The sequence below is a fragment of the Plectropomus leopardus genome, chromosome 4 (genome assembly GCF_008729295.1).
Source record: "Plectropomus leopardus isolate mb chromosome 4, YSFRI_Pleo_2.0, whole genome shotgun sequence".
Taxonomy (NCBI): Eukaryota; Metazoa; Chordata; class Actinopteri; order Perciformes; family Serranidae; genus Plectropomus; species Plectropomus leopardus.
The window spans coordinates 7,860,747-7,886,444 of NC_056466.1; the positions used below are offsets into that span (position 1 = coordinate 7,860,747).

General features: G+C 39.5%; 1 protein-coding gene across 2 annotated transcripts in view; it reads left to right on the forward strand.

The window, feature by feature from the left end:
* Positions 1–25,698, forward strand: part of tenm3 (teneurin transmembrane protein 3) — a 266,761-nt gene that overhangs the window by 75,163 nt on the left and 165,900 nt on the right. For both annotated transcript variants that reach the window (XM_042484304.1, XM_042484305.1), the window contains exon 5: positions 13,380–13,565. In XM_042484304.1, the coding sequence (XP_042340238.1) occupies positions 13,380–13,565 (186 nt within the window). The remainder of the gene's footprint in view (positions 1–13,379; positions 13,566–25,698) is intronic.

Below are 25,698 nucleotides of genomic sequence, written 5' to 3' on the forward strand. Positions count from 1 at the left end.
GCTAGTTTTTTTATTTCAGATAGCTCTAAGTGCCATGATACCTGTGAGCCTCAGCTATCATTGCTGTAGTTAAAAAGTCACTCAGAGAACCGAATCAGAGCTGTAGGCAAATGAAACACAGCATATCAAGTTAACCTTAAAGGACTAATGGCGGCGAACACTGACTGCTGGGTCAGCTCACTTTGCTTGAGTCTCGGCCAAAAAGTTGCAGTTGAATTCACTGCAAAGACAAAAGCCAATGACCAACAAGAGCACATATGTTCTGCACCCCTATTAGAGGAAATAGCACTGCACATCAGCAAATGGCAGTGGTCTTGTCATTAAAAAAAGGAAACCAGTGGGTTGTACCTGACCCAGAATTATGTCAGTTGAATCAGACTTGGCCATTAGATACAAATATTTGAAGATTTTTTTTTTTTTTTTTTTTTCAAGTTGTCTCCCCAACACCAATTTGACATGCTAAATTGGCATAAAAAAGAAGCAAACTAGGGTAAACGAGGGTATGGGACATACTTCAAAAACCAGGGAGGCAGACATTTATTGACGACCCGACATTGACCAACAGCCAGCTGTGGACATGGTGTGTCAGGGCTGTTAGGTGGGACAAATTAAATTAAAATTACAGTGAAGCAAACAAAGTGGTAATGCAACAGACAAGCAAACTTATCACATAGCAATGTGAGCTTTTTAACATACATTGACACTCTTTAGTATGTGGGGATAGCTACCAGGTGCACAATGGTTAACACACTTAATTTGTGCTTTAAATTGAGCCTTCATTTTCTCAGCAGAAAGAATTTCATAGTGAAAGCAAGGCTTATCGGATGCAAATGTAAATGCAAACAATGTCATTATTCTATAGCAGTTATACTGTGCAATCAACATTAACTTCATAATAACAAATTTAAAGCAAAAATCTTTAAAAAATAAAATAAATAGATAATTATAAACTGAAATACTCCCGAATGTGGCCCAAATTTGTTCCAGTGAACAATAGCTGTTTAAGAGATTTGTTGTCGAAGGGACAACTTGACAAAGATGGATAGAGGAGGTCAACAATTAGTCCACGGGGTGATGAACATCTATTTTGATGTCACCATTTTCCACTTCCTGCTTTCGCCTTTAAGAGATTTGAGATTTGGTTGGCTGACTGCTTGTCGTCTCTGTGGAGGCAGACAGTGTGGCTGTTGAAAGAGAGGGTAATGTATTGCTCTCCGTTGTGGTGTCCCCTATGGATTGCTCTAATTTATACCACACACGCACAAATCATTCCATTCATTAAGGACACATTAGCAGAAAGAAACTGATGTCAGGGGACAAGGCACACCTTGTATGTGTGTTTTTGTGTGCTATCTGTGCATGTGTGTGCGGTTGATTATACACCAGAGCATGTCATGGAAATATTGTGACTGCTCTGCATTTCCTCTCCTTTTCACACTGGCAATGTAACACCTGTTATGCAAAACACTACGGCCTGGATTAGCCTGCTTGCCAGATCCTATGAATCACAGGCGGCAGGTTTTTGCTTAGCCATTCCGGCGCTGCACCTCTGTGACATGATTTGTTAACATCACGGCTTGCCCCAGTTGGTCAGTGTTAAACTAATCAGAGCAAAGCAGAAATCAAAACAAACGTAAAATCAAATCAGAACTGAACATAAAAGTGTCAGAGTAGTGGTTGAGTTTATGTAGTGGAAGTTTTTCTTTTGTTCTCTCACAGTCTGTTTCTCCTCTGCACTCACAGACACTGGACTCCTGAGGGTGGGTGACTCGATGGTTTTAGCATGTGTCTCTCCGTCATCATGGTTGTTACTGTAACTGCGCCCAGGGGACATAGTGGCTTAACACTAGCTTATAGTCCACAAGAACAAAAAGCCAGCATGATCTCACAGACTCATAAAAACGAAAGACAGAGATAATGAAGGACAGACAGTGAAGGAGAAAGAGACTGGCCAACATTGACTCTGGCCCACTTAAGTTTGAGTTTCTGTTTCTCTCCTTTCCCCCTGTACATCTGACAGAAGAGCTCTGGAAAGAAAGAAGGATTTGTACCCTCTTTCATTTTCTCTTTCCCCTCACTAAACCAAAATGATAGCTGTCTGTGTGTCCAGGCACGGTACACGATGGGAAGAACTCATCTGTGTATAGTTAATTGTCATTGTCCGGCCTCAGTCGGGACTGTGGGGCTGTATGTGTGTGAGCGTGCATTGTAAAGAGGAGGGGGAGGGAGGGGAAGCATGCAGCCCTCATCTAATTAGCATGTGTGTGACGGCCTGGCTTGACGCCTTGTTTATGGTTTGCTACACACACACATACACTTGGGCACTGCCTGTTTAGTAGGACAGTGACAATTAACGACACACACACACCCTCCCAGTCCTAAATGATGTTGGTTAACGTGGCGTAGTTGGTCTCCCCCTCACAAAACTCATGTTAAACTTGATTATACTGCGTAAACTGCCCGCTTGTGTAAATGTTTTTATTATCATTTGGAGAATGAAGACATACAGAAGAGAGCCTGACTTCCCTTTTCACATTACAAGAGGCCGTGCATGCACTGAGCACACAAATAGATTCTTGAGTTGGGTTAGTGGTTATATATATAACCGTAATGACTCAGAGAACCCTCTGATTTTGTAGAGTAGCTTCAGGCTGCTTTTTCTACGTAAAAGTGCAGCCGTTGGATCACCCTAAATCACAAAAAAAGGGGATTTTCTTCATCAGTGATTTAAATACTGCAGATTCAAACATCACATTTCCTATTTTTGTTTACTGAAAGTTATAATCCTTAAGTTTATTATATTAAAAAAATATTTTTATACACTTTATGGAGACCTTTTTGTCAATAATAACATACAGATGCATCTACCTTCTGTAACTGCCTGTAGTAGTTTTCTTTCGCACAGTCAGTGACACTGTTGACTGTTTTGACTGTCTTCTTTAGCCGTCTTTAGTTAAGCAACATGAGGTGAGGAATACTCTCAACCCAAACTTTTTTGTTTGTATTCTTCTGTGAAGAGACACCAGTAGCTCTTATTTTGTTGTATTTCTTACAGAATAGCTGCTCAAGGATTTTTTTTTTTTTGATCCAAGTCCAATGTGTAATTCTGAATATAACTGCGGATGCTGTGTCAGTAAATTACACTTATTATTACCACCATTGACCCCAGATATCACCAAATGAAAGTGTGAAATGTTAAGCAATATAACATTCAGTGCTGCTAACACCATCTGTCACACGGAGCCATGGCAGATTCAACACATTCTCACTCCCAACTTGTCAGATACGGCAGTTGCTTTATGCTTCAAACTGTGCCACTTGAGGTATCCCTCTGGCATCAGTTTTTGGTGCCCAGGGATGGATCGTTGATTTTGGTTTGTACATACACATTGTCTTTTTCAAAATATAATTGCATGTTCTCAGAAGGCATATGTTTTATCTCCAAAACTTAAAGCAACAAAACTATTTGGTTAAGTTTAGAAAAAAAAAATCATAGTTTGTGTTAAAATAGATACTTTTGAATATAATGTGACATATAAGTCACATCACATGTAACATAGTTAAGATAAAACCCACTAAGTCAATTCATTGAAGTTCAAATTTATACAGCACCACTTGTTGAACAACTAAAAACTCAATGCAACATTGGCTCTCAATCTTTTTGTCTGACGTTCCCCCACAGCCTGATCAGATGAGATTCCCCTACATTGACATGACATTTTAGAAATCTGCTAATTTAAACTAATGTTACACTTAATGTTTTTTTAATTTGATCAGTTACTCTGGTGCTCAGGTTTTATAACTCACTCCAGTTGGTTTAAAATGTGTCCTGTGCAGGCTGCCATTTGTCACTAGTAATTTATCACTTAATGTGCCAATAAGATTAAATCCATTTTAAATGTCTATCTTTTGCCTAAACACAAATACATGGATGTATTCATTTTCACCAAATCGCAATTTCAATTTTAATTTATTTTTTTCAAAATTAGCTCAGCTACTCCACAATCTCTCCACGTACTCACTTATAACTGCAGAAGAGAACCCCAGGGGGTAGGTCTGTTTCTCTATTACAGTGATTGATTTCTGGTTGGGAATCACTGTGCACATCAGTAATGTGTTTGCCAATGGTCCACGCCTGTAGAACCGTCTCTGGTAAATGTGAATACAAGGAGTCAGTGAAAATCGGCCCAATCAGACATATGGCTCATTAAACCAGATATGTACTGTAGCCACAATATGCAACAGAAGGTATTGAGTATGTAAACACAAGCAAGCCATTTGTGACAAGCATTACATGTGGAAATATTCTGTCTTCTGATTGCAGCCTCATAGACATAATCTCCGCTTCACTCGCTATGATCACAACAACAGAAATGTTATTTTCTTCTTTTCGTCTGTGCTGGAAAATGACAGTAACCAACAGAATACCAATAGCCAACTGCTGGGTGGTCATTTTACTGCTGCTGTGCACCCTGTTTGTGTCTATGTGTGTGTCTACCAAAAATTAAATATATTAGTATATTTGATTAAAAAATGCTTTAAATTAAATGTGCCTTTTGAAAACAGCAAAATGAAATGCTAATGAACCAACAACCAAAAGTAGACATAGACAAAAATAAACCATTATCAGTTACGTTAATTGGAATTATTTAACTAACAATGGTTGAATACATATTCAGTCCAATACACATTTTGAACCACAGTCGTTGTGGGGAACATATCAGTCACTACCAAAGGTTTAAGTGCTTTACAACTGTGTTATTAAACTCAATTGACTAAGTGTAATTTAAAACTTATTTGGATAGCTGTTGATTTGTTGTTTTTTTGTGTATTCTATTAACCTCTAACCTTTCATTAACCTTTATTTGATCGAAAATTCATCATTTTCGTTACTTCCTCCTCCAATAAATTTGGTGCAGTGGAGTTGAGACTTTTACAAACTGTTTATTTACTGTCCAAAAAGTGAGCTCTGATGATTTTTGTCAGAAATTTGAGCAGGTGGTGAAGTGATTGTGTCACAGCTATTGATCATCGTCACTATCAGTCCTGCACAGATGCTGTTTGGCTGCAGAAAAGGAAAACATTAAATCTGTGCGCTGTCTGTGTTAGTGTTTGTGGTATATTGCATACTTACTTTAAATTCTGTCTTTTACTTCTTTTTGTCCTTAATTTGTCTTGGGAAAGTTTAAAAAGCAATTACTGTCAAGATTTAGTAGCTCTAACTTGTGATGATTTGCATTAAAATGTAAATTTAGCTGTTATTGATTTGTCCAGGGAAACTTTACGAGGCAAAGTAGAACACACCTACTGTGCTGCACAGCTGGGGGTGACCAGCGTGGACGAGAGTTCACAGGAAAACAGGAGGAAAGATAAAAAGTAAAGCCGCCTGTAGAGAGAGGCCAAGAAAACAATGAGGGAGAGTACAGAGGGAGCTTCCTCAGGACACTACAGCAGACAGATATATGTGTGTATGTGTGTGTACGTGTGTGTGTGTCTGCCAAAACCAAGCCAAGCAGGGATGAAGAATGAGGAGGCACTGAAGAAGCCAGGTGTTCAAAACATACAGATACACAAACGCACACACACATAAAACCACACTCGCCTTCTCTACAACAGCTGGGTGAGATCTAAGGTTGCACTTGTTTTGCGTGACAAGGCTACCAGGTTAAAAAGCGTTGCAGATTTTTCCATTGAGGCGACATAAACCAGTCATTGCTAGAGTACACCAGGGGCCAGTTGAGCCACTGTCTAACCCCAAATATGTCCTGTTTCGATCAAACAAATGTCTCCATCCCTCTCTTCAAACACAACAGACGGACTGCAGGGAAGTTTTGTTGTCAAGACTATATTTAACTTTGAATCCACAGAAGTAAACATTTGACAAGATAATAAGATAATTACAAAATAAACAAGCCACATAAGGGAAAATTCTCAATCACTAAGTCATGCAACAGAATGTGCTTGTTGCACTGCTTGCAGCATGATATGTTTGTTTAGTTGTTTTTTCCTCTGTGGTTTGAGAAAAGATGGACTAGTTTTGGCTTTGTCGCATGTCCTACTTCCAACTGTTCTTCAGTCCGAGCTGCAGCTTTGAGACTGTTTGTGTTGACATATTTCATTATGATGAAACTGCGCAATAAGATGCAAAAAAACAAGAACTTTTAGTCAGTTGTCAGTTACCTCCAGTAATAAAACTCCAAAGTAAAAGTGTTTTCACTTTTTCATGAAAACAACATGGTAGTTCTGCAGCATATAAACAAAAGATTGTGTTGGAATACTTAGACTTGGATATACTTTTTAACTGGACTAAAGCAGTACCTGTTCAAAATGGGCCTACTGCTTGGCCTCCAGTATTGCTGCTTGCAGCTTTCTCAAAAACTGTCATCCAAACAGCTTCTCACACATCACGCTGCTTCCTTGGGACATGAGCAATGCACCTGCCATGTCCCCGAGCAATGCTAGAATAAACGCATCATTTGCTAACAGCCAGCTATGTGGGATCAGGCTGTTTTCTGGAGAAAAAAATTGATCTCACATTGCATTCGTGTATTATTCAGTCCAGTCTGCCTAATTTCCCAAGCTTTAGAAGTAGAACTCGCATATACTTTGCTAAGTTTGATTTTTATCACACAAAAATAATTCCCTTGTGACAGAATTCTTTAAAAAATCTTAGAATTATGACATTTTCTAAGAATTTATCCTTAAATAAGATCCTGGTTAAGATAAAAGTTATTCACAAAGGATCTTGGCCCTTAAGAGAGCTTTTACGATGAAAAACTGTTAGGAGTAGATAGGACTTTTAAAAGGCTTTGGAGTTTCTTTAGCAGAGAAGAAGATGTTGGAAAGACAAAGAGGTCAGAGCTTTATTCTCTAAACAATGGCTGACAGTGAGTAAATTAAACACAGATGAGATCCTGCAGGAATAATGTTTGTGGTCGAGATGATTAGAGATGCACTCACATCTCCCACCCAAAGATATGATGATTTATTGCCAGAAATTAAATGATCACAACACTAAAGCACTTGATGACTGGAAAATGCAAGAGGTCTGCAGTGTGATCATGCAAACCACACTTTCACAGTCCCATACTGTAAAGCAGTTCATTTATTTCCACGCGGTGTCCACACCTTGCAGTCTCACAAAATGACATGTCTGCGAGAACCGATCACATCTTTTAATAGATTGTATCTCACCTTGCAATGTGTCAACCACACCTCCACACTAACTTAAAGGTTTCCTTGCTCAGAATTGCTCTCAGAATTTTCCTAAAACACACCTAAGCTAGGACTCCTCTTCAGAAACTTTTAGGCTTAATTAGAAGCGCTCTGAGAGTTTTCGCACAATATTTGTGAATACTGCCCCAGGACTTTTGTTCTGCATTCTTACAAAGGTGACAGCAGGTTGTCATATTAAGTGGAAAACTTATGAACACACTCTAAGAGGCTAAGATGGTCATGGAGAGCCCCAAAGCTTGCATTATTCCAGCATGCAAAACCACGCCCATCCTGGTAGTCCCGGGGCATTGCTCCTCTCGTCCTTTATCTCTCACTCTAGTCCATCATTTTGTGGTCCCTGCCTTGCTCTACCTTTTCCTCCCCCTCTGTCAGGCATAGTCTGAGGTAGAGCAGAGAGAGCAAACGGAGAGAGGGATGCAGACGTTGGGTGGGGTAAGGGGAGTACACAGTACCTCCTAGTGTAATGCTGCATGCAGCAAATTCCTATGAGAAAATAGTGCACTACACCTCAGGTTTCATTTCACTTTGACCAATAACTAAGATTATTTTGTAATTCTTATAAAAACATTCCAGTGTTTTCCTTGCCTTTTAAAATGAACTGAAAATGTATCATAATTACATACATGTGTGCTGAGTGCAGGGGGAGAAAGCAGATCAGGAGCAATAAAGCCTCCTTAACATTTCATTTCTGGAGTCTCGGTGGCTTCAGTTCAGACACCAGAAGACTTCCAAGTATTTGAAGCGCCAAGTTGTTCTGCCTGTTATTCCCTCATGATGTGAAAGCAGCATTACCTCGTTCCCTCAGGCGCAGTGGGGAGATGCCAGGAGGCACCTAGCCATTTGACAGACTGAGTATTTCATTGCAAAGTTATTTTTACTCCATTGATCAAGGCATTACAAGAATATTGTCTTGAGTCAGAACAACAAGCTCCCAAGTAATCATAGCCCAGCTCAACACCGTGTCCCTGCGGAGCCAACTGGACAGCTGTGGCAGACCTTTTGACAATCACAATATCTGCCTGTGACCCATTTACTATACGCACACACCGAATTTCATGAGTTAGAGTTAAGGAAGGTAAGGTTTTTCTTTAGACCTTCGAGCAAAATTTCTCCGTCTCTCTCCCTCCCTCTCTCTCGCTGTAATCCCAGTGACAATGCTTTGTACCAGGGCGTCTTTGATATGGAGATTGACAGAGAGCATGAAAAAAAACAGAGAATGTCGACCTAGAGATTTTCCCCAACTCCACAACAATGCAGGTGGATTTTGGGGAAAACATAGACCAGAGAATAAGAGTTACCTAGAACGGGAACTCTAGGTGGGGTGTAACATCGTAGACCTTTTGTGATGAGGTTATGCTTTTGTTGTAGATGGTGACAACAGATTTTCAGAGCAGCAGAGATGGGAATCTTACCCAGCATGCAAATGACAGGCTATTGCTGCGTTCACACGTACAGATACAAAGTGGAAGGTCTCTGGCCTCTTGTGAAGTTGTAGTTCTGTGAACACATCATGTACACATCCTGCTCCGATTGGACATTTGTGTTGTGAAATAGCTGCCATAGTATACACTACCAACTTTTTCAGTTCTTGTTATACAGTTTGTTTTGAAAGCACTGCGTGCTGTTGAGTGCTTTTATTAGCTCTCTTTAGCGCTGTAGCTCTATAGCTCAGCATGTGTGGCCCGTTGATGATGAAAAGCAGCCTTTTGTAGTTAGATGGGGAGAGACATGCTGCAAAGTCCCTGAATCAGCTGAATTGGTAACATTGCCGTTCTTGGCCAGCAACTTAAAGCTGCGGGGGGTTTTGTCCACTAGTAGTGCTATGGAGCAATGCTTTACATGTGGGTTACTGTTTTGTTTGTTCTTGTGCACGTGTTTATACATGCAAAGTCACGCTGTAAAATCTGATAGGTTGATCTTACTTAAAATAAGCTTGGAAAACCCATTGCCTTGAAAAAGGAAAGTATAACTATAAATCCTTATTTATATGTATATGTAATTGTTAATTGTTAATTGTTACTCAAAATGCAGCTGTATTTACTTAATATTTTAAGGTTGTTGCAAATTTAAAGTGATGAGTGAAATTACTTTGTTCTAAGTGTTAGCAACTTCAGTGAATCACATTAGTCTGACTTATCTTGATCATCATAAAGACAATTTTGCCAATGATGAAGTTAAGAGATCTGCAGATTGTGTTTGTTAACATGTTTAAGAAAATACAAATATGATTTACTAGTTTGCAACCTGCAGAATACAAATATAGCACAGTAAACTTGGTTAACTGAAGTTGCTAAAACTTAAAAAGATTGATTTAATTAAACTTGTCATTTTTAAGTCGCAACAACTTCACTAAATAAAGTACACACAACGATTTTAGACAGTGACACTGATTTTAAATACAACTTTAGTTTGATCTAAAAAAAACTCTGCAGGGCCCCTTAAACTCCATCAGGGCATCCCTCCACTCCCCTTTGCTCATTCTATCTTTGACTCTTTCATGTGAAACACTTCAATTTCTCTAATTATTTTTTCTGCAGTCTCATCCAGTTTCTTTTATCTTTCCATGCGTGTGTGTGTGTGTGTGTGTATGTGTGTGTGTGTGTGTGTGTGTGTGTGTGTGTGTGTGTGTGTGTCTGAAATGTGGTTAGTATGTACTTGCGTAATGTGGTTATGCTTCTTCATGCATGTTTATGTATGTGTGTGTGCACCACTTTATGTGTGTGTGTGTGTGTCTGTGTCTCTCCTTCAGGCAGTATTGGCTGATTTAGACCACTGAGAGTCAACTAGACTTGGATGTGAATCCAAAACTTTTGGCACGACAAACACCACCACTCTCTGTTGGAACAATCCAGCAAATGATGGTTTTATTACCTGCTCTCTGAGACACACACACACACATACACACACACACACACACACACACACACACACACACACACAGGCAGATGTACACAGTGCAGTAATTGTTTCATGCGCTGTATGATTATGTGAAAACTGAGATCCCCAGTTTCTCTTCTCTTGGAGCTAGCAGAGACTTTACCCCAGCTGAGACCTTGAAAGAACAAATATGTAGCTCTTCAGTGTGAGAACCCCTGGCTGCCTTTGTTTTGTTTTTCTTTGCTTTGCTTTGTTTTGTTTTGGACCATAGCATATAGTAATCCATTTAGCAAGGGATGGATCTGACTGAGAACCCGAGGTGGTGCCTCGCAGTAACTCAAAGCGTCCAATTCCTTAATTATGCATAACTTTAAGCCATAATAATATTAAAATGGGTGAGTTATATAAAAATTCACCCTCTGCACAGATGTCATAAACGGGGAAATTCGCTTTAGAGACAGAAACCATTTTTTGCACAAGTCTGTAAACATGTTTATTTCTTCTGTAAAGTTAGTTTAAGTTAAACGGGGTGTCTATGAGGATTGACTCGGGAAATGCATTTTTTGGCACTTCTGCTTTGGCTTCGTTGTTCTGCCCCGAAGGTGTCCACTTGTCCAGAACCAACAATGAGTGTATCCTACTAACAAGTACTGCGTGTGTACAGTTTTCCTCTGCCATGACACTCCATTTGTGTTAAAAACACATCAGTGAGCCACACTGTTGCAGTGGGTGATATGTTCCTACCATGAACACACACTGTAGTTTAATTTGACTCAGTTCAACATACAGCATCCTGCTGCACCAAATACTCACTAGAGCACCAAATGCGGATTACTCCGGTGCTGAAAATAGTCCCTAACAAGTGCACAGATTCCTTCTATTTGAGCGGTTTGCTAAAAACTATGGAGTCGTTGCTACTTTAGGAGATTATTGCTAAATTTTTGAGGAACAAAACTTTGCAAATAGTATATTAGTGATGTGTTTTAAAAGTTTTCTTCACTTTGAAAGAATGTGCTTAATGCTTTAACTAGTTTTCATTATTGAACCAAGAACATATTTTTTTAAATAGACTTATCTGAGATATACTAAGATATACTATACTCAAAACAAAAGTAATCTCCCTCAATCATCACTCATGACTCACTAGAAGAGTGTGGAGGTGCATTTAGCTGTAGAGACTCTGCCCTCTGCCTGTATTTGATTTTTATTTTGCTATTTTTAAGACGTTTCTAGGCACAGTGTGCAGGTGAGGTCAGGACTAAATAAGAAAGTAGCTACAAAAATTACGGACACGGTGCCAAAAAACCCCCCACAAATATAGTTATAGTTAAGTGAAACACAATTTGGACAAAGCTCGCTCCAAAAACAGAGTGAATCTGGGGGTGGCTTCAACTTCTGCTGTCAATGTTAACAAATAGTAAGTGCAAGAATTCTTGTTAAGTAAAAAATGTTTTGTTTATGTGATTTTGAACATGTATCTTTGTATAGTTGTTATTTAGAGTGCAAATATTGATTTTCTACTGCTTGTTTATATTTTGCAGGCATGAGTTTAACTAAATTAAGTTGTATGACATAATGATGGACTATTCATTGTTTGCCCCAGGAATTAAATCTCATCAGGGAGAAAAAGACTGTCAGAACTGTCTTTTGACTATCATGGAATATTAAAATGGCCTAAGGAAATCAAGCGTTTTGATAATGCTAATAACAATAAAACAAACTCAGGCGTTCTAGTACTCAGAAACTGATTAAAAATGTCACAGGAGGATCAATCAAGGTGAAGGGCTTCACATAAACAGCCAGTGCAGCGCCGATCATTTCTGCACAAACTATGTAGTCAAACCAGTGAACCATATCTGCTGTTTAATAATGCCCACATGTACCACTAATCCTATGTTGTTCCTGTTTCTACAGCAAATGCCGCACGGCTTTTCTTCTTTTTTTTCATCCACTACATCACTCTAGGGAAGATAAAGGGGGGTTGGGTTTTTAATAGAAAATGCCACATCCATGTGATTTTCTATCTCGGTGAAAGGGGAATAAAACAAGGCACTCTAGTAAATAATTAAACAGAGACTTGTGTCATGTTATTTTGGATGTTTTTATCAATCTGCTTTGCTCATAGCCTGAAACTACAAACCAGAAATTAATGTCAGGATGGGATATACAGTTGATAGCTAGAAGGGACAAGACCGGCTGTGTGTTTAAAATGTCTCGAGTGTTTATATTTTTCATCCCATGCACCTGAAAAAAATAGATATCGAGTATACAATGTCCTCATTATTTTTGTTATTTCTTTAAAAAATAATACAACAGATTAATTTGTTATTTTAGAGAGACAAGGGCTTAAAAGAGGTGTTCTCAGCATCTCTATCAAGGATCAGCCAAACAAGATGCAATTCTTTTTCCAGCAAATGACCCTAACATTGACTTTGTATTTCAATTTTCCCTTGTTGCTTGTGAATGTGAGAGATCAAGAGATTTAGAAAGAGACGCATTATATTTATATCTGTAAAGCCAGCCGGCATGGCAAGTGATGTAAATGAAATGAGGGTTTTCTTCAACAACTAATTACATTCTTTTGTGCTAACACATTTGTATGGAGGCTGGACTGAGTTATCTGCCAGGGCTAAACACACACAAAAAGACAAATATGCACATGCGCAAACACAGTGGGGCCATTTAACATTCAGAAGACACTAAATGCCAAGGTTACCGCATCGATACACAATTGATTTTTGCACAGTCCGCTTGCAAGTCTGGTCTCACACAGGCACAACATATAGCCAGCTCTGCACAGACTGACACCTCACACAGTTCATAAACTTGGACCAAGTTCTCATTCAATCACAAATAGTGGAGATTCATTGTGGAATTTAATCAAACTCTGTCCTTGAAATTGGAGAGGGATGAGGAGGGATGAGGAGGGACAGTGAGGATGGGTATGAAAGACTGCCGGACTTCCCCTAGGCACCGCAGCCAAAGAGCTGCAGAGGAGACACAGCAGAGTCCTGGATGAATAGTGTTTGTGCAGATTTATGGCAGCAGCTTGGAGTTTCGATGCCTTCTATGTGACTCTATTCCAACCCAGGAGTCAGTGTGATGCCACATTTTTCACCCAAACCATCAGCAGACATCGCCATACTTCATTGCTCACTCATTTCTTTTCATTTTTAAGATTTTGGTTGTTGTTGCTACATTTATCCATTTTTCAAATTCATCATTCATTTGTGTTTTTTTTTTTTTTTTGGTTGTGTCTTTCATAGGTTCTCCAATGCCCTCCCCCTCCTGTCCATCACCTGTCATTGACCAATCACATCCACAATCAGCCAGTCCACATGGCAACCTGTTGTTAGGCGACGTGGCTGAGCCAGACTCAGAGGAAGAGGAGGAGGAGGAGGAAGAAGAGGAAGAGGAGTATGCAGCCAGATTGTACTTACCAGTAACACATGGTAAAGGGACTTCACTTCACTATTTTTTTTAGAAAATCTGTAGTCTGGACTGGAATTTGACTGATTCATTGGGTTTATTTCTCCCTAAGCGATAAATCTGCTCTCTGACATTAGTATTGAATTAAATTTTTATAAAAATTAACAAAAACAGACATTCATATCGAATATAATCTTTAAGCAGCTTTGTCCCCCTCTGCGAAAAAAGGTTTTTTTGCAAAACCTACATCAGTCAAATCTCATTCATTTGTAAAAGACTGGTTATTATTATCCGTCTGCGTTTAGATTTAACTGTCATGTCTAAGTGAGATCAGAGCGATTGGATTTATTTGGAAAGCACATTCTTCTGCACTTCCTCCCCCGTCTTGGGAACTTTCACGTCTCAATCGAAACATCCAGCTGCTGCTCGGCAGCATGTGTGTTCACATGCTCTGAATATTGAGATACCTGCTCATATTTTGCCATATTTCTTCTCAACTAGGCAGGTAGTAAAAGAAGACAAATGGTCTTTTGCAGAGTAGGTCATGTTAATATGTTGTATTGCAGACATAATCATTCAGGTCTATTAAATTCTTCCCAACTTTCAAGCCATTATTTCCATCCTCCCTCAGTTTCCTCCTGACTTTGTCCATTGCAGACTCCACTATATATGAGCTGTAGTTATTTTTCATGTTGCTTGCTTATGATGAATGTTGAGATCACTTATGGCTCTTGGCAATCAGCGGCGTGTGGAGGTTTGAACTTCTGATGACTTCCAGTGTGCTGCCAACGGTTGTCCTCATGAGATCAGCCAGCCTTGGTGGGAATCAGACCACTTTCTCCATCTCTGTCACGGTTTCTCCCCGCCATTTATTGCTTGTTTGCTTTCCAGCCTTTCCTTTCTTTCATGTCGGCTTCTGTGTCTTATCAATCAAAACCCCAACATGTTATCTACTCTTGGAGAGCAACTGACAGATATTAACACAAAAGAGACCAATTAAGTTTGGAAGTCCAAGGGAAGGTCAGCAATCTGTGAATTAAAAACGGTAAATGTAACCAGGACTGTTAGATTATCGGAATCAGTTTGTACAGAAAGTGTGTCTAAAAAAACTGCAAGGCATTTTGAAAGCAGAATATTCAGGAAGTTAAACCACCATGAAAATAGTTTTTTGGCTGCAGGAGCCATAATCAGGGGTCTATTAAAGCCATCCTTGTTGGTTGTGTCCGTTGTTGTCCCAGTCTACCTGACATTAAGCATTTTCAGACCGCAATTTTTTTTTTATATGCCTCCTTCTAAGAAGCACTCATTTTATTGTGTCCACACCACAAGAACCAGGAATGATTGTAGTTCGTAGAACACTGCTTGGGGGTCTTTTTGTCTCCTATCTCAGAGCATGTACCCTCCGAGCACTAGAGGAACCTTGAGTGATTTAGGTATACATTGATTGGTAACACATGAGCCAGTGCAGCAACAGCATCCACCATTTCTAAAAACCGGTTAGTTTGATGTGTAGTTTGAGTTTGGTCTTCATCTGATGGGTGATTTGCTTTTCGTGGGTCTTCATATGATAACAGCATGGTTTTGACAGTGGTTATAGATCTGAGTTGGTTTTCACAGACACTTGTTTTTCCAGAATATTATATATAGAGAGACATTGCAGAAAGGCTTCACTGTGTGACTGATACAAATCCTGCTGAAAGTATCACAAGCATGACTCAAAATTTGGGCTAGATCTATGTTTTGGGGGTGATAGTGGAGTAAATTCAATCTCATTTAGTTCAGATCAATCACACTAGTCAAATCAGGCTACTTTGTTTTGATCCTAACTTCCTAAACAGACAACTCTAAATTAGTGCAGTGTGCAGACCATATTTTGCATTTTTATTCAACAGTGGACACACCAAGATTAGACAGCTGCCATTTTTGATCACAGTCCAACCATAAGAGCTTATTTCACCATGAGGCCTGCTCCTAGTAGCTCTCCATATGGCAAATGTTACAGGATGCAAGTTAAGGATGAAACCCTAGTCTGTCTGTTTGAACCGCTGGGACCACAGGGGCTGAGTTTGGTTCAAATCAGAGTGCTGATCTGAGAACTGTTTGCCTGTGCTGGTTGACAAGCACCAGATGCAGAGTCGCGTTGGCTGGCCAATGACCCTGGATCAGCCTTCTTACAGTCAGGAGTTTGATAGGAAACAGACTTTGATGGTTTGAAAAAAGGAACTAAGACAACCACAATTAGAGTCAGACTACATCAGGAGAGGGAGCATGAAAGGGAGAAATGGAGAGGGAGGAGATTTCCAAGGCAGGAGAGTGAGAAAAAGAAAGACAGCTGCATGGAGTGATGGAAATAGAGAGACAGACAGACGTCTCCTCATATATACATTGCCATCTAAACATAATCAGAAACAGCTTTCAAAGAGGGTCTTGAAATGGCTAAAAGGTTGTGCATGTGTGAGTGTTTGTGGATATGCGTGTGGTCCTCTTTTCCCAAAGTACTCCCGGCCTGACCTAACCAACCAATGTTCAGCCAAACATCTAAAATATCACTCTCGCCACTTCCTGCACTTTTTAGACGTGCCGTTTTTTTTTCTTTATTCGCTCATATCGCTCTATATCCTTTCCTCTAGCTCTCTTTTCTCTGCCCCAGTGATTTTGTGGGAAGTCAAGCACTGAAGCAAAGTAAACGAGAGGCCTTTAGCTTATATTTTCTTGCACATGAAGACGTACACACGAATGCAGAGACCAATGTTTTTTTTGAACTCCTTGTTTACAGGAGGATGGAAGCTGAGCAGGGGAGGGAAAAAACAGAGAATGTGAGAACGGGAGAGAAAATCCAGCCTTCTCTTTTTTCTTTTCTGTCAGAACACTTATTTTTATTGGCTGTTTACTGGGACAACCAAGTGCTGTATGAAGCATAACAGGCGGTAGGAAATAGTACTTTTTTCAGTCAGTAAATGCAGTTCCTGAAAGTCTTCTTCACTGTACTGCATGGAAAGTGGGTATCAGGCTTGAAGCCACAGAGCATAAAATCCAAAAAGATGTTCGACACCAGGCCCATTCATTCAAACTTTTGTGACAGTGATGCACAAGCAACATTTATAGTTGATAGAAGCACAAAATTGTCCTGGAGCATCAAGTTTTAAAAAAACATAGTTGACCTCATGGGCCCTATTTTCCAGGACAATGCATTGTAAATATTGTCGTTTGGCAATGCTGCACCAAGTGCACAGTGTTGTGCCTTTTGTGTATCTTGTTGAAGTTTCTGTGAGCGTGGCTGCACTGATCACAGAGAGAAGGAACTATTGTAAGTCAGGAACAAACAGCAGTGCAATTTTGATGTCAAGAGTGACCAGGATTCACTTGTGCCGCCTGCCTGCTCAGACCAAGTCAGTGGCTGATGGTGGAAGGCACAATCGTGGCAACACTGATTGCAGGTGCAGATTGACCCTAAAAAGCACACAAACCAACTGGAGTGTTGGTGTTTGTACAAGTGAGGAAGCACATCTAAAACCCACCTCAAAAAATAGATCAAGTCAATCACAGAGCTCCACGAAAAATCAGAACATTTTAAAAATCCACTCTTCATGAGTTCAGTGCAGTCCTCTCCATAGTCTGCATGAGATAACAGCTATTGTGTAAAGATCTGTAACTTTAAGCCTTATTTAATTAAACAGGTGAGTTATATATAAATATTCACCCCAGTGTAGCTGTCACAAATGTTGAAATTAGCTAGAGAGAACAAAACACTGCTGTAAACATGCTCAGCCAGCTCCAAGTGGCCGTAAGTGGATCTGCAGTTTTTGGCACTTTCACGTTAGCTTCATTTTTCTGCCCAGGTTACTCCTTGATCCTTTCTCATCCTTATTCAAAAAAAGGGGATTGGTGTAAGGCAACATCATTTGTTTTCCCTTGCTGACTGGTGCAATGGTTGGCAAATAGACAACCTATTTTAAACCACTAGAAAACAGTATCGCAGGCTTATCAGTATTGTCATAGTAGCGGCAGCAATAATTTTGTTTTGAAATGCATCGTTGCATTTTTTAATCAAACAACTTAGTGTACTTTAATTCTGTTTGATAAGTTTGGTGACTGATAATTGCAATCAGAACTTGATGGATTTACTGTAGGAACAGAATGACAGTTTTATATGAAGTAGTTAGCAGGGATTTTCATATTCTGAGTTCCATTTTTTAATGCTGTAATGTCCCCGTCTACTTCTAATGTTGGCACACTAAAGTTCGCACAAGGACGCATTTGATGATCCACTTAGAATAACAATGTCCAATTTAATTGATATGCTAAAAATTCACCTCTTGTCCCGATGTTTATAGCTACTTCAAAATGAACTGCAGATATGGAGACAAACATACTTTGAAAGAGATAATGTATATAAGAGCTGGATGTCAAATCTTTCAGGTAATGAGTCACCTCTTGGCTGACTGCTGCTGTGAAACCAGGTTTCCACTTCCCTTTGCTGCCTCCTTCAGATCTTTCTCCCTCTGTCTCTGTCACCTCTTTGAAGAGGCCATTGTCACTGTAATATGCACCGTTCAATATGAACATTATGTAATTGATAAATCTGCCAACGTGCTTCCAGGTAAATATCAAATCACATACCTAGCTTTCACTTAAGATATCATAATATCATAATTGAGATATCACCACCTTAGAAGGAAAACAGTAGAAAATAAGAATTTCTTTCACCGTAGGGTAGCACTCACAAGGATTTTCTCGATAAATTATGTGGCTTTGAGTAATTGTTATCTAAGGCAATATCAACACCAGCCAGCAGTGCATCCCAAATATTCTTTTAAGGGCAGATGGTGTTGAATTTCAGGAGAGGCTGAAACTCCCCTCAGTGAGTTCATGATGTGTGCAAACAATTAGGGCTCCATGTAAAAGCATCTGTTGATTATTTGTTTTTTAATTACATATTTTAAAAGCCTGCCATAGTCATATGGGGGTATACATGTGTACAAAATTTGCATCACTGTAAATACTACAGAAGGTCAATTATCATTAGAGACTGGTAGCGTGTCAGAAGACTTAAATAATTAATGAAAGTACCCACTGTGCAGTATATCAAAACTAGAAACTGCAGATGCAATGCAATTCCTGCTACTTTTACACAGTCTTCCAACGGTTATGAGTGTGTTTTCATAGGCTTATTAAAGTGATATCAGGGAGAGGGTGTTTTTTTTTGGTATTTATAGAGGTATGCATGCGCCTCAGCCAACCATATGAACATTTTTTACTTGGTGGTCCAAGCAAACAAAAATGCAAGTGCACATAGTTTGAGGGTTTTGCCTCCACAATTTGCATGCATTGCAACTTTTTTCCCCACCCTCCCCCCTCCTGTGCCCCTTGAGCACCCTGGCTTTAACTTTTTAAGGCGCTCTTTAAAGAGGACACATCACAAGGGTAAAAGAACTGCATTAGAAATCCCGAAAACAGGCAACAGTGGGCAGGTATGATCACAAGCTTCTCCACAATCAGCAGTTTGCAATAGAATCAGTAAGCCATGCAGTTTGGATGCTCATTCACCTGATGTTATTGTCTTAACAACAGCATTTGTATTAGGTGTAATAGCATAAAATCAGCTCGAGCCACTTCAGCCAGTACTGTATTTGTGCACGTCCCTGGTTGCTAGTTTATGTAATTACCATAAAGCTTATATGTCAACAGTAGAAAATACACCATTGCTTTACTTTAGCTATTGGCAATAGTGGCTCAAATAATGGCCTTTATTTACCTCAACTACAGAAAGAAAACAAACCACAGGTGTTTTACATTAAAAGCCTCCCAGCAGCTCAAAGGACATAAATTAATCCCTTTCCTGGTATGCTTTTAATGTAAGACACGGGGAAACAAGAAAGGTTCAAGGATGGTAAATTAACGTCAATCGACAAAAAATGGCAAAGCAGAAGTGACTGAATATATTAAGTGGATAAAAACAGTGTTCATGTTAAATAGAGAAACTGAGAACAGCCTGTTGGTAACTACGTATCATCAATCGTACTCATGACATTGTTTTTTAGAAATGCAAATAATGCCAAATTTATCTTGTGAGCAGACTGAGCCATTATTTAAATGCCAACCTGAATTTACAGTACTTACACATGCCAAGTCATTAATCAAGAAGTCAAGAAACATTTTTTGTGTTTTTGCTCTTAACTTTTAGCTGTATTTCTGGTTACTGGGTAAGCCCTTGTTTTTTAAATTAAAGCTGCAGGTGTGCATCATTATCATTATCATATCACTTGAAAATATCCCTAAAAGATAAATTAATTTACTTTAAATTTGGATGTAGCTGCATTTTGGGAGTTAAAAAAAATCGTTAAACCAATCTAGTATCTTTATAGTGTGCTTTAAATTAGTGCTTTTAGAAAATATTATTGATTTATGCATTATTTAATTCAAAATATATATTTAAGTTAATTGTGATGTGAGTACTTATGATAATCACAAAACTGAGCTCATAGATTCCCCTACTCTTTTATGTACCACTAAAGACACAGAGAAAATACAGCATGGTTCTTGCTGCATATCAGAGTCAGTGTTGAAAGTCACACATCCCTTTTAGAGCGTAAAAGAACGACATGCAGATGAAGGTGTTTGCTGCTCATTGAAATAAGCAGACTTTGAGAACATTTTTCAACAGCCTTGTATCTGTCCATATACTACATGTCTCCATGCCGTGGGAAGCCAAATGTTGCCTGACAATAGTGAAGTCTGAGCCGGAGTGTTTATTGCCATCTCTGTCATTCACACATATACACATGCACTCACACACTCGCACCGCTTTCTTCTTCTTTGTTTACAAAAGCTGGCTGAACAGCAAACCATTTCTTTTTTCCCTCCCTCAAAGTGTAACACAGGGTGGGACACAGACAGTGTATTATTTAATTCACACTTCTGCCTCGGGCCAAAGCTTCCTCTTGCATTCTTTTTGTATTCAACAGCAACACTGTGTTGGTCTGAGGGACAAAAGAAGTATTCATTTTGGCAGAAAATTCCAAGATGGATCATAAACAAACCTGTAAAATTATTGTTGATGGTGACAGATCATAACTGAAGCTCCTTGAAGCAGATTTTCTCGATTGTAAGTCAGTCTCTCAGAATGAAAATAGTTATTTGTCTCATTATGTACAAACCATGAAATCATAGCTGGACAATAGACTCCTTTTTCTGTGATCCTCAAAACAATACAAGTAAGGTTGAGGTCACACGCTGCCGCAGGACTTGTATTCTGATTTACTGTGGCTTATTATCATCTATCATTTATTAGCATTTACAAGTATAACCTGTACTTTTTAGGTGACCTGATATGCATTTAACCACGTTTTGTATCAAAAACTCAAAGTTTCAAAGGCATTCAGCATTAATTTTAAAAGAGTCATCTTTACAAGGTTGAATAAAAATAAATAGAATAAATAAACAATGTGGAGAAGCTTAGTAATTAGCAATGAAACCAAAGTTGTCCATTCAAATACAGGACATAAACTATAAGAAAATGCTTGATCTACTCAAAATGCCACATGTGGTATAGTTCAGGTTTACATTCACTATAGATAAACAAATTTAATGTAATAAATTATATAATAAATACACTTATCAATCAAACTAATTGTGCCAGATTTATTTTTCAATAAAAAGCCAGTATTGGCTCTGTAAATTGTTTTAACCCAGCAGAGCCATTTGTTTCAAGACAAGTGAACAAAGACGGTGTAATAGCTCACCACCCCTCAACCCTCCCTGAGAGCAAAAAGACGCCAAAAACCCTTCACCGTCCAGTCTTTAGTTGCCTCAGAGACGCCAAGGCTATCAGCTCCAAGCGGAAAAAGCAACAGAAAACAGACAAGTTTCTTTGCAAACAGGGGGATGACGCCAAGGCTTATTGACAGCGTCTATACTGAAAGCAAAAGGGAGGTCAGACTGAGGCGGGGAGAGAAACACGAATAACACTTAGTGCTTTTTACTTTGGGACCAAGTATGCAATTCTCCTCAACACCAGAACTAATCAATGAACCATTGAATTAAAGAGAGGAATGAGAGAGAGAGAGAGAGAGAGAGAGAGAGGTACATACATATTTCTCCTCAACACTAGACCTAATCAATGATGGCGATGGATGGAGAAAAAGACAGAGAGAAAAAAAGATCCTTCTCGACATGAGAAAGAATCAATGAGTTTTGATAGAGGATAGAGGCAGAGAGTGGGGTCAAACTGCAGAAAAGATATTTAAAAGAAAATTGTTAGAGAAGAGAAAACGAGAGGAGAGTCAATCATTGATCAGACTAATGAACCTCAGGCTACCGGCTGGTGGCTGGTATTTAAGCCTCAAACACACACACATGCAAAAAGGGACAAACACACACGGCTCACGTCTGAGGCTGATTGCAGAATGGAGTCACTTAAGTAAATCAAAATGTTGTAGCAGACTCCATACAAGGAGACAGAGAGACGGAGAGAGAGACAGACAAGGAGATAGAGTGGAGGGGAATTGTGCGTGCACGGTAGTATGTGTGTGTGTGTGTGTGTGTGTGTGTTAGTATGTGACAGCCAGTGCAGCGTCTTGGCTATGAAATAAGACACAGATGGAAGAATATTTTTGAAATGATATACTACACAGCCCTTTTGTCAGAGTTTAACCCACTTCTTATTTTACGTACCAGTTTAAGTTTTTCATTTTGGTTTTGATTTGTCCTCCCTCTTGGTGCTAAGCTCTCATTGTTTTTCGGCTTAGAACTGCTCTCAGAGATTTGCAGGGCTTAGTGGTGAATCATGGGTCATTTTCCAAGCCCTGGGGTTTTTGCTTGGTCACATGCACATGGTGTTGAACTGACATCCCGAATGATATTTGAATGAAGTGGAAGTTTATAATACAACAAGTCCTTCAACCTGTGTGAACACAAAGGTCATATCTTCCTTCCTCTAAATATGACCCATAGTAGTGTTTCCTAAATTAGGTGGACATCAATATAGCTTGAAAATGACCATTAAAGGGCACAGATTTAAACATGCGGGTAAGGTTGTGAACAAGAGGCGACTTCCTGGCTGACAAATGAAGCCAACGCAGGAGTGCAAAAAAATGCAGTTCTTTGATTGGCCACTAGGGGCTGGCTCTGTGAGTGGGTCAATCCACATAGATCCTCATGCTAAAATGCCCAACTTTACACCAGAAATAAACATGTTTATAGAATGGTACAAAAAATATCAGTCTCTATCGCTAATATCACCCCTCATGACAACTGTATGGGGAGTGATTTTTTTATATATAAGTCACCTGTTTATGTTATATTAAGGCTTAAAGTAACGCATAATTGAGGGAGCAGCCGCTGTGAATGACACACTTTCTGTCGATAGTGTCCTCGGCTGCTCAGTCACATCCACTCCTTGCTCCTTTATGATCATTTCTGAGCAGTGTAGTGTGTAGTCATATTTTGGAGGCCAAAACTGCAAAGAAAAGGGCAGTTGAAGGAAAGTTTTTAGTGTTCTTATAACAAAATGTGTCTTAAATTTGTACCATTATGCTAACATCTGCTATAGCATGTTTCAAGGTAGGGATGTTGAATAAATAGTACCTCTAACCAATCAAACAGAAATTGAGATAATGTCCCTCAAATGTCCCCCTTGCACCCTAGATGTATTTTCCAGATGCACCTTCTTTATCGTTTCAAAGCATCACACCCATATATAAATACCTCACTCTAGCATAACGTTGGCTTTGCTTCCGCTGGGTGGATTAGTGGGTTATAACCACAGACTGGAGCCAAGGACGCCAATTTACACACATCTGCTGAATAAGCACAGAGCTTACGTATGTCCACAATCGGTGCACGTTGGTGGAGCACGAAGCAGGCTTTAGCTGTAACCTTAACCGTTTTGACACTGCATGTGCCAGTTAAAAATGTCACATCTGAGCCAGAATAAATGGAACAATTGCCAGTGTGTAATTATGTTATTTTCACATCTTTTAAATATATTTGTTCTTGACGCAACTCAGAAGAATCAATTTCAACACTACCCTGTCAGTTAGCCTGAATATCGACCGACAAGTCTCTGTTCCCAGGGTCTGTATGGAAAGCCTGTTCTCGTCTGTCTGGAAAGAAACACACTCACTGCTGCAAATAAAATAGGTCAAAACAAACCTGCCACCACACATCTAATGGAAGCAGAGCAATTACAGACAAGTTTGTCTCGGTTGTCAATAGTGTGTACGATTCACCTGAACATTTATTTTTTAAATCGTTCCTTAAATGCTCAAATTGATGAGGCAAGCAAGTCAAGACCTTGTAGTCAACACAGTAAAAGCTCTGAGATATGTCACTCTTGAAAAGACAATCCTTGACTCAATTACTGAAAGCAGAACTGAGTGTAATCGTACAAAGGACATGGTTCTGTTAGTCAAAAATTGAATGTGATGGTTTTAAATGCAGCCTTCTTATTCTTTCAGTGATTTGCCAACATGTTGCCAATAGGGATGCGACAGTGATGAAATTAATATTTAGGTTACTCATGACAACAATGGTGTTACAGATGATACGGGACAAAAAAGAAAAGTCATTCTGTGATGTAGATCGCTATATTAAATTAGCAAAAGCAAACTGGACATTTCCTACTGCTGCAGCTTCACACTGAAAGCACTGAACTGTCAAAACAGTGAAATGAGTTGACGTTTAGTATGAACTAATCGCAAGAAATGCTATGTTTTTCCGTAAGATTAGCATTACTGCTATTATTAATCAAAAATGTGACCACAAAAAAAAGCGGATCAGTTTGAAATATTCCAAGACGCAATTGAACAAGAAGAAGCAGTCACAGTGAGCTGTTAAATGAAGAGCTGCAGGTGACAGGCTGCACACCTCAAACTTTTTTAGCGATGCAACCGACTCCATTGGTTTTATATCAGAAATTTTGCCTAATAGCTGCTTTTGCTTTTCGCTTTGACACCAAATCCTTGCTTGTTAGTCGGTCATCTCTCCATAGTCTTTAACGTCATTAGGGAATTCCTTCTCTTGGCTACTTTGTGCGGTGATTCTGCTGCTTTTGCTGTATGGAGCAGAAACTGTAGCATATTGAAGTTATGTAATCATGTGTGCCTGCACAGCATGTGAAGGCCCAAACACTCCAAGCCGCCTGTAAAGAGTGGCAACCAAGACTTAATTTTGTACCACCTCATATTGCCTTTGTCTAAGCCAAAAAGTGAACTTGAACACACCGCGAAGACTACAGCCAACAGCCAAACATCACATACTTTTGGTGCCATAATTTTCCATACTAGCAGGCAACAGTAGTCCGTATTCATTATTCAAAAAGGAAAAGCAACAGACTTACAAGACGGATCAGAGATGCTAGATACCAGTTAGGACATCAACAGCTCAACCCGATGACTGAAAGAACAAAGCATATTTAAAATGTTCTAGCGAATATGCCATCATGCCCTCTTGACTTTAGTTTTCTTGCTCTCCTTTCTTTCGTGTCACCTCTCGTGCACTGAGCTGAACTGCCAGTCAGAGTGATTTCATTCACCAACGGGCTTTGATGTCTCAGACGCCGCTGAAGGCCAACAGTGCAGGACACAGCACAAAAACTAGTGTGACAGACACTCTCCAACGCCATGACAGTGACTACCACAGCAAGCCTAGTTGCCAAACCTCAATGGAAATATTCTCAATGGCTTTCCAAATATGACTGTCATGACATTACAAATGCATTTTTTTAAGATATTTTTGGGGCTTTTTTGGCCTTTATTGGATAGGACAGAGAGTAATTGTGAAAGGGGGAGAGAGAGAGAGGACGACATGCAGCAAAAGGCCGAGGCTGGAGTCGAACCTGCCACCGCTGCGGCAAGGACTCAACCTCCGTACATGGGGCACCTGCTCTGTCTACTGAGCCACTGACGCCCCCACAAAGGCATTTTTAACAGTGATTCCTGATCCTCCACCTCTGTGGTTATGGCGTGGTTAAGTTTAGGCAACTGAAACTATTTACTAAAGGTCAAGATCTGCCGAAAAATAAATAGAAGACATTGACTGCTGGCTCTGGTGTCAAAATCAAGAGATTTGTATACCCAACCATCCACCTCAGCATCCTCAAAATACATTTTGGCAATACAATGTCATAAGTTCTATGTTAGTAATTATTATTGTCTG